The sequence below is a fragment of the Malania oleifera genome, chromosome 4 (genome assembly GCF_029873635.1).
Source record: "Malania oleifera isolate guangnan ecotype guangnan chromosome 4, ASM2987363v1, whole genome shotgun sequence".
Classification (NCBI taxonomy): Eukaryota; Viridiplantae; Streptophyta; class Magnoliopsida; order Santalales; family Ximeniaceae; genus Malania; species Malania oleifera.
Genome location: NC_080420.1, coordinates 5,207,979 through 5,218,780, shown reverse-complemented (window position 1 = coordinate 5,218,780; position 10,802 = coordinate 5,207,979). Strand labels below are relative to the sequence as shown.

At 32.9% G+C, this 10,802-nt stretch overlaps 1 protein-coding gene across 1 annotated transcript; it reads left to right on the top strand.

Moving 5' to 3' along the window:
• Positions 1 to 2,758: 2,758 nt before the first annotated feature.
• LOC131153014 (vegetative cell wall protein gp1) lies at positions 2,759 to 4,667 on the top strand. Its single transcript, XM_058105028.1, has 3 exons — positions 2,759 to 2,920; positions 3,267 to 3,354; positions 3,582 to 4,667. The coding sequence occupies exons 1-3, from the start codon at positions 2,909 to 2,911 to the stop codon at positions 4,412 to 4,414; spliced, it is 933 nt and encodes a 310-aa protein (XP_057961011.1). The 5' UTR covers positions 2,759 to 2,908; the 3' UTR covers positions 4,415 to 4,667.
• The last annotated feature ends 6,135 nt before the right edge of the window (positions 4,668 to 10,802 follow it).

Here is a 10,802-nt window from a genome sequence, read left to right as displayed (position 1 = left end):
AACCCAAGTTTTTCTTCTTCTTTCTTCTTCTTCTTCTTCTTTTTCTTGCCCTTTCAATTAATCACTCATGTAAGCTTGATATATATATATATATATATATATATATATATATATATATATATATATATATATATATATATATATATTTATTGGAACATAATCTAATAGTTTGGTATCGCTTCAAGGGTTCGAAGGGCTTGTTGGGAGTGAAGTTTGTATGTAATAAAAAAAAAATACTTTTAGATAAAATGGTATCAGAGCTAATTATCAGAAGGTTCTCGATTACAGTCTTGTTGCTCGCATTTATTTTGTGATATTTAAAAAATTATTGTGTATTTATCTCTTTACGTATTGTCGAGTTATACATACGGAGGAGTGTTAAAGTTTGATACACATTGTTGGCTCACAACCCAATAATTTAAAATTTTAAGTAAAGTGATAATCTAACAATTCAAGAAAATTGTATTTAAGTACATATGATTAACAATAAAATATAATAAAAAATTATATTACATTTTACATTTGAATCTTTGAACTTACCATTGTAAATTTCCGTTATGTTATAATATATATTTCCATTCAATTTCTAAAAAGATAACTAATCCTTAACTTTTCAAGGAATCCTTCATCTGTGAAGGACTTATTTTTCTGAAAAGATTTAGATTTGGATATATATGTGTGTATATATATATATATATAATTTTACCACATGTTTTCTATGACTATGTCTAAAAGTATGAGCTTTGAACTTAAATTTAGACTTATGTAGATTTAGAGAAATTTAATATAATTTTGTATTATATTTTGTTTAGGTATATACAAATTTAAATTCATGTTTTGAATTCCATGCCCCTAAAGATTTGATAAATCTATATTTAAATCTAATAACTTGGGCTCGACACTCCTAAACCTAAATTTAGAATGAATTTTAGGATTTAAATTTAGATGAAAAATTGATAAAAATTTTGTGTATTGTATTTTATTCAAATATATAAAAAAATTTAAATACAAGGGTTAAATTCTAATAATCAAATATTTGCATAATAAATGAAGTTGATTATGGGTAAAATATCATGAAAAATTATACAGTGAATTTATAAAATTGTAAAGAGCAATTGCAAATCATATGCTCTCAAATAAAAAATTATTAATTAAAGTTTGGACTAAGATCTTAAATTTAAATTTATTTATATTTGAACGTTACATGATATAAAGTTACTATACATTTTGTACTAATTTACACTAGAATTACAAAAATAAAAGTTGAAAACTAGAAATAAAAATTAAAAGATGGAAATTAGCAACCTATTTAAATATATTTATGAAAAGACCAAAAGAAATTCAAAAACCAAATTGAACGATTTTTTTTTTTTTTATATTTGAAATAGTAAATTAAATATGATCAACAAAATTAATATAAAACTAAAGAACACAAATTTAAAATATTATAATAATTTTAATTAATCATTATATTTTGAAATCTGTTTTCTAACAATACAAGAATAATTCTATTATACATAAAAGTTAAAAAAAATAAGTAGAATAGATTTTCAACGACTTTTATTATTCTTTTAAATTTTTTAAAAAATTACAAACTTTTATTTTAATTATATGTTTAACTCACATAGCCATTTTAATTTAGTTTAACTAAAAATTATGCGTCAAATAGATGGCTTAATGTACAGAGTGAATTTTAAATATTAAAATGTTGTACTAATATATTACCAAATAAAAATAATTAAAAATTATAAAATTAAGTTTTTAGCCCTTGCAAAATTCGAAAAAACCATTAAAAACCACGCTGTGGGTACCAGTTCAGACGAGGATGAGGAAGTTTGGTACGACGATACAAGAGAGCCGTCATCCTGGTACGCGTGTCAAGGGATGGCCACCTGGCAATCAATGCACATATCGAAACCAATGTTGGCCCGCCAGAATTGACTATAGGCTGGTTTGGAGTGGTGAGGTGAAATGGATCAATCACAAGCCCATGCCCAAGCCCAAGCCCAAGCCCATCACATGCAAATCGTACTCTAAAGTGGACTCCGCGACCTCACGCAACCATTCCGCCCCGACAATTTTGATGATCCCATGAAAAGGTTTTACGTATGGAGACTTCCAACTTCTATTAAATATTATTTTAATCAAATTTCATAAAAAAAATTATATTTTTTTCTTATAGGACTCCATTATTGAATATGGACAAAAAATGTTTAAATAATTTTTATTTGGTCTTTTTATATTATTTCAAATTGGTTCTACAAATGTCATCTGGTCACAAAACTAGTTTAGTGTTTCCTTTCAATTCTATTACTGTATTTTAAAATTGTGACAATATTTTGTTATTTTTACAATAATTATAAAAACCTAAATTAATTTTTTATTACATAATTTTTTAATAATTTTTAAAAAAAATATTTTCATTCTTGAATAAACTATTAAATATCCTATAACCAGCATACAAATATTTCGGAAAAAAAAAATCACAATTGTATATCATTAAAACTCTTTCTCATTCACTTATAAAATATTTTAATTTTAGCAAAGAAATGTGTATTAATTTTTATAGTGAGATGGATGGAAAATAATAGAAATATAAAATAATAAGCTAACAAGAATCAATAATTAATAGGGGGACCTGGAACTGTGGTGCATGAAATTCCACACTGGTATACACGTGGCAACGCTCCATCGGCTACCGGCGTACGGCAACGTTTTTTCGCTTCTTTAAATTAAAACCCAATTTTGTTCTGCAAGCGTAATTTATAAGGACCATTCGGCCTAGCTCATCCCACCCACTGTCTCTTTCTCTCTCCTCTGCTCTGTTTCTCTCTCTAAACAGAGCGGTCGTCTTCAAGCAATAACTGTTATCCATCTGCTTCGAGTTCAGATCCGATCGCCCCCAGCCATGGCGGAGCAGGCCAGTCCATTCACTGCTCTAATTCTCTTTATCGATCCATTTAGTTTCCTTTTAAAATTTCAATTCTAATTAGAATCTGTTAGTCTGGTTGCTGTGTTCTTCATTTTTATTTTTATTTTTTGGGAATGGTGCTTTTGTCTTTTTGAATATTCTCGATTGCTGAAGACTCTTCCATGTCAGAGGTGGATTTTGTTCTTCTGGGGTTCTTTTGTGTTCATTTGGGGAAAAAAAAAAAAAATTCTCCAGTTGCGAGATTAATTACAACAATTCTGCATTCTGAAGCTCATCTTTGGTTTTTCTTTTTTCCCCATTCCCCTGAAGTTGCTATTCTTACTTAATTTTACAGCGTACACGTACAGTAATGGTGATTAATGTTGATCTCTCTTGCTCCCGCTGCTATGCAAAGATCAAGAGGCTCCTCTGCCAATATCCTCGTGAGTCTCTCTCTCTCTCTCTCTCTCTCTCTCTCTCTCTCTCTCTCTCTCTCTCTGTATATATATATATATATATATATATATATTAACATTACATTTTTCAGCCCTGATTCGATTCGGAGAATTTTATATTGCATAATGATTTGTGAATAGAACTTAAAAAATAAGGAAAATCACTGAGTTGTTTATTTTATAAATGCAAAATGTTTGATGTTTTTGGACAAGAGAAATCCAAGACCAGATCTTCGACGAGAAGCAAAACACGGTGACGATTACCGTCTTCTGCTGCTCTCCGGACAAGATCCGCAAGAAGCTCATCTGCAAAGGAGGCAAAACCATCAAGAGCATCGAGGTCAAAGTCCCCGAGAAGAAGAAAGAACAAGAAAAGCCCACACCGAAGCCCCCACCCGCTGAAGCCTCCAAACCTACCAAACAGGCGCCGGCACCTGCCCCAGCGCCAGCGCCAGCGCCGACACCTCCGCCGCAGAAGGTGCCGGCACCTGCCCCTGCGCCAGCGCCAGCGCCAGCGCCGACACCACCGCCGCAGAAGGTGCCGGCACCTGCCCCTGCGCCAGCGCCAGCTCCGACACCTCCGCCGCAGAAGGTGCCGGCACCTGCCCCTGCGCCAGCACCAGCGCCGACACCGCCGCCGCAGAAGGTGCCGGCACCTGCCCCTGCGCCAGCGCCAGCGCCAGCTCCGACACCGCCGCCGCCGAAGGTTCCAGAACCAGTGAAAATGCCCAACCCGTGCCCCACTCCGGGTTACCCGACACCAGTGTACCCGGTTGGGATTTGCTGCTGGCAATGCTCCGAGGGTTATTCGAACGGCCCGTGCTACCACGGTTTTGGAACGCCGCCGCCTCCCCCTTCGGCTCTGGTAGCGCCACCTTGCTACGACTATTACGCGTACCCACAGCCTTGCTACTGCGGGTGTGGGGGCCGGAGGGGCTGCGTCCGCCGCTCTGATTATTGCTACTGCGGGTGCGGGGGGCGAAGGGGCTGCATCTGCCGCTCTGATTATTTCAGCGAAGAAAACACCTCAGCTTGCACCATAATGTAACGAATCCTCTGAAGCACCTAACGATTTTCGGGTGGAGTTCCTGATCGGGTTCGGGTATATTCGGGTTACTGTATAGGTATGGTATAATAGGGGAAAATGAAAATGGGTTAATTTTTTTATGTCTTTTCAATAGGAAAATGGGTTAATAATGAGTTTGATGGGGAGGTGTTTATGTTCCATTGGTGGGTGTTGTTTGGATAAGATGTAATAGTTTTTAATTTTAATGAATAAAATGTTTTTTTTTTAACTTTAATTGGGTAATGCCAATCTGTCGAGCACTTTGATATAAATTGTTTTTTATTTGATTTGTAATGATGTCGTTTTGTTGGCTATACATGACAAAACTGATTCTTCACACAGCCATGGCCTGTGGATCCACCAAAAGTTTAAGTTTTTTTCTTGAAAAAATCATATTTATTTCCAGCACAAATTGACGCAAATAAATACCAAGTTTATACTCTTTTCTTATTTTGGAATAACATTTTTTTCTCGTTTTTAGCATGATATTTTTTTGAGTATTTAGAAATACTAGAAAGAAAATTTTTAATGGTTTTTTTTTTAATAATTTTGCAATATTTGGATAATTATTTTTTTAAAAAATAATAAAATTAATTCAGGTATAAAAAACAAAGATAAAAATAATCAACTTTAAAATTATAAAAAAAAAAAAATTTGAAGTTGTATGACGACTAAATATGTTAAAATTGACAAAATGTGTTAAAAATTAATTAAAGAGTAATGGGCACCAAAGAAGTATTTAATTTCCTCAATAAAGAGACCTTAAAATATTTTTTTAATATTTAAAATAGTAAAGATTATTTTTGATTGCTCATTTTGTATGTTTGTGTGTGTTTTTTTTTCCTTCATTCTGCTTAGAAAAAATCAAAGAACTTGAAAAGTTAGGTATGTATATAAATGACCTGACATATAATTCGACTCTAAATGATGGGGAACTAAAAAAGTGAACACGCAAGCCGAATGAACGGAGAAATAATATGCATAAGTTTAATGGCGTTTCTTCTTCTTTTTTTTCTTTTTTTTTTAATAATGGAGACCTGTGTGATGTTAATATTAAATTGTCAATTTAATTTTAACAAATTAATCCCATTTAATGAATGTACTTACTTTTTTAATCTTACTATCTCAAAATTCAATTATTCAATTTAATTGAACAAATTGATCCCACTCAATGAATTGTTTACTTTTTTAAAAAAAACTTTGGTAAATACATATTTTAAATTGTGTATTTTTTTTTATGATAAATATATTATCAATTTATTTAATAGCACAAAAATGTTTTGAATTTGAATGAAATTCAATATAATATTATAATTTGTATTTTATTTTATAAAATCTAAATTTAAGATTTGAGCTCCAATATCCTAGACACAAATACATACAATTTTACTAAATTTATCAAAATCCACATAGATCAAATCCAAAACCCCAATTTCAAGCCTCGAATTACATGAATTCCAAATTAAAATTTTGAAACTTGAAAGATTTGAGCTCCAATATCCCAAACACAAATAATGTTGTGTTTGGGAACATAAATTTCAAATTTTAAAATTAAAATTGTGTGAATTTAGATGAAATACAATACAATTTTATCAAATTTATCAAAATCCACACGTACCAAATTCAAAACTCCAATTTCAAATCCTTAAATTAAAATTTTAAAACTTGAAAAAATCAAACAAAACTTGATGTTATTTTGTAATTCATTTCATCAAGGTACCTGTTGATTTAGGTGTAATCCCATGAGAGGGGGTGAATTGGGTATTTTAAAATTTTTCAAACTTATTTACCACTTAATCCCGATTTCTATATTTAACAAATTAAATGCAGGATTTTTAGGTTGATTTAAATTTATTTTGTCAATGAATTCTTTTTACCCAATTAAGTGCGTGTGAGGTTATTCAAACATACACGCATGAAATACAAATAATGAAGTGTAGTGCAGAAAATAAAAAGATAAGGGAAGAGAAAATACAAACACGATTTTATGAGATTCAGCAAACCCGGCCTATGTCTTCGCCTTGAGCAACCCACTCAAGGATTCCATTAAAATTTCTGCTCCTTAAATTAGGACAGAGCTTCCCTTACATCCGCTGCTTACAAGAGGTTCAACTTCCTCCTAATCTGCTGCTTACAAGAGATACAGTTCTCTCCTCAAACCCGATTCACAACTCGAACCGTGATTACAATATAATATCAAATCTGTAAAACATTCAATGTTGCTTCTAATAAAGCTAGTGAGTACAATTGAAATTCCTAACACATAATCATATGATCAAACTTGAAGCTCAGTATGTATGTAACGATATAATCGTTATATGCAAGAATGTGATTCACTAAATTTCCCTCTTATCAAATCTCCCAAAAATACTTATATAAATCAATGCTTTGGAGAACTTAGGTTAAATCTTTGAACACATAAAAAACTTTGAAGATTGCAAAGATTTTAAACACACTTTGTCACAACAATATTTCTCTCAAGTAGATATAGATAACCTTTAGACTTTTTAATCAAGTAGATTTTGGAATAACTGAGTCTTTGAATAAATATAAGAACTTGAAGACCACCAAAGATTCAATGTTTAGAAAAACCTTTCGCAAATAAATTTTTATGAAACAACACAAAGATTTTTCTTCTTCAATAGGAGTAATAGATATATGAGTATGAGATATGAACAAACTTCAAGATTTCTATATATTGAAAAAACACGAAATAATCCCTTGCTTACCAAACCTTAATCACCAAAGGTAACTGTCAAGATGTGTAAGTGAAATCCCTTCGTTTTTCTGAGTTGATTTGCCCAAGCTTGATGAGTATATGTTAGAGTGCAGGCAATCGTATAGCAATATGTTCAAGTCTCTCAATTCTATTCTAAAAGTCTGGAGCACTAGGGTTTAGATGTTGAATATATAGGTACCTTACCCTTAGAATCAATCTTAACCGTTGGATCAAAAAATAGCTTGCGTGTTCTCTCATTAATAATTAAAATTTTAAACTTTCTTGTAGGATTAGACAACTGAAGTTCCTTAGAGCTTCGAAAAATTAACCTGGACACAGGATTAGACAACTGAAGATGGGGTTTAGTCTTCTGAAGTGTCAGGTTCAGACGACTGAAGTCTGAGTTCAATCTTCTGAGGTGTTTTCGTCAGGTTCTATGTTTCACCATTAATTCTTCAGACGACTGAACTTAATATTCGGTCTTCTGAAGAAATTCTTCAGACGACTAAGCTTAACTTCGGTCTTCTGAAATTGCAACTTTAGACGACTGAACGTTGAGTCCGGTCTTTTGAAGTGACCAATTCTTGGATTTTTCTTTTTGGTTCAAAAAATCTGTTTTGCTCTCTTTCTTGGTTCTTTTATAAAACATTTTCCAGGGTTTTAAAAATATCTCTAAGTCCATGAATGAATGTCCCCTAATGGTGTTCATAAAATGCATGAGTCCTAAGATCATTCTAGGGTATAATTTGAGTTTCAAATTAAATCATGTGAAGTGTGTAAATACGTAAGTCCTAAATACCCATTCTCATGACGATCTTAAACTTGTCGCTTGCATCTTTATTCTTCAACTCTTTTAGTTCCATGAATTTTGTCAAGATGTGTATGCTTTAATCTTCATGGCTTTCATGACTTTTTATCTTTTCATGCATGCTAAAATATTGTTCATGTTCAAAATCTCAATGCACAGATCAAATACCAAGTGATTTCTCATTATCAAAATCAGATTGGACTCATAAAGTCAACAGTACCCTCCAAATTTAAAATCAAAATATGAAATCCAACCTTCCAAACACATAGAAGTGCTTGTATTTAAATAAAATTTCATATAATTTTGTATTACTTTTTAATTATGTATTTGACTGAAGGTTGTTTTTCAATCCCCTGGCTGTATTTGTGATCATGCGAGCTCACTTCTCATTTTCCCGCCTATGCGGGATGGTGTTGTGGGTTGTTCTGATTCATATCTAAGTTATTGGGATTGAGTTTCTTGAGTGTTGATTTGGTGGATTTGGATTTCTATGGGTTTTGTTGAACCCAAGAATGATTGATTTGTGAGGAAATCTGTTTCAGATCTACTTCTCTTTGGCACTTGGTTACGGACGAAGTCAGATCTGGTTAAAGTTGATATGTTGAAAGATTATGATGAAAGATTCACTCTTAAAGAAAATGAAATCTGCTTCGGCTTGTTTCATTTTTGAGTATTGATTGTGGTTCGAAGTATAGTGGAGGGTGATTTCAGTTTTGTTTGTTAGAATTTTTTTTCTGATATTTCAAATCTGGATCGGAGGCTTGTGGAATAAGAAACCTCGGCTCTGTGGGTTTCGTTGAACACAGGAGTGATTGTTTGCTGTTCAGATTGTTCTCGTTCATGTTCATTCAGTGCTATTGAGTTTAGATCTGAGATTTCTCGTTTGTTATAAGTTGGTTATTTTCCATTCTGCTTGTTCGATTTGGTCTTTTGCCTACTCGATCTCTTTTAGTTCAGTTCAGCTCATTTTTTTTTTAGTCGAGCAATTTTTTCTTTGCCAAAGTTTCAGCTGCTGTCCAATTCGAAAAGCATTTCTTCTGTTCAAGTGTTTTTCTTGTTTCAGTTGTGGTCCAAATTACCTATTTGATATGTTCACAGTGTTACTGTTCAGTTCTCTATGGGAGATTCAATGGGCACAATTGGGACTAATGCGCCAAGTGTTTGTTAGAATGCCACAAAAGGTGGAGAGAAAGAGTTCTTCATGAAAGGGGATAAGAAGGTGTTGTGGGCTGAATTGTTTGCTAAGAACAGACACCAAGAAAATTGTGGTGCTTTCCGGGTCTTTGATTTGGATGGTGATGAAGCACATATTGAAGATAAAAACTTGGTCAACCCTAAAGAGAAGTGGAAATTTTGCTTAGCGGGCTACTTTGTAGGCAAATTTCCAGGAAAAGTTGCTCTTAATGCTATTGTTGAATCTTGGTACATTAAGGCTGAGATTTTTCATCATAAGAGTGGCTGGATTATTTTTAGGTTTTGCAAAGAAGAGGACATGATTCAAGTGCTACTAAGTGGTCCTTATCTTGCTTTTGGTTGGCCTTTGTTCCTTAAAAGGTTGCCAAACATGTTTCAGTTCAATAATGAGGAATTGAGTATTTTGCCTGTTTGGGTTCAGTTGGAAAACTTCCTCTTAAACTCTGGACATTGAATGCTCTTGGGAAGATTTGTTCTATTTTGGGACGTCCAATGCATGCAGATAAACTGACTACCAACAGGGAAAGTATATCCTTTGCCAGGGCGTTGGTAGAGATTGATGTTGCTAAAGAATTGAAGAGTTGTGTGAAGGTCCGTTTGCCTAATAGTCAGTCTTTTATTCAAAGGGTGTTTTATGAGAACGTGCCTAAATCCTGTAAGTTTTGTAATATGTTTGATAATGTAGGGGTGAACTACAAGAATAAGAAAGAACGGAAACAGAAGAAAGGTAAGAAGAAGAAAGGTCCCACATCCAAGGTGGGGTCACTGAATGTTTGCTTAGACTCTTGTAAGACCATTGACAAGCAAATGAAAACGGTGGTTGATGGTTAAAAGAGTAAAAGCTCTGGTGATGGCTCTAACAATGCAGGGTCCAAAGAAACAAAAGAGGCTATTGCTACCTCTTTCATGGAGGGGGTGAGTGAAAGTGGAAAGAAAATGGATAAAGGTAATGTCCTCATTCCTAATTCGAAAAATCATGGTGTTGATGTTGCTGAAAAGATTAAGGATAAAGGAAAAGTTCCCCTTATGACTATGGAAAATGGGTGGTGTGTTGTTCATCTTGTGAAAAGTAAGAACAAGAATAAGGGGTCTAGGCCTCCTTGAGGTCTATTCATCTTGCGTTTCCTTTGATTTTTGAGTATGCCCAGTTTTGATTGTACTTATTTAGGTTTTTCCTAATTTTGATGCTGCTTGTTTAAGCCTTTGTGCCTTGATTGTATTTGCTTCTAGATTTTTCCTAGTTTTGCAGTCTACTTGTTTTGATTAGGAGCTTTGGCCTCCCTGCTCGGTGTATTTTCAGAGTTTTTTGTATATTCCGTTTTGATCAATAAAATTTATAATTTATCAATAAAAAAAACTACAAAACTTAAAACCAACAATAGAAAACTTGAAATTGTGGGATAATTATTTTTTTTTTTTTTCCTTTTTACAGCTAATAATTTTTTTAAAAGTGATAGGACAATGAAAGGAGGAAACTGAATATCGACGAAAAATTTTTAAATAATTTTTATTTTGTCTTTTCATATTATTTCAACTTTGTTTTACAAATGTCATCTGGTTACGAAAATTATATTTTTTTTTCTTATATGACTCCATTATTGAATATGGACGAAAAATGTTTAAATAATTTTTATTTTGTCGTTTCATAT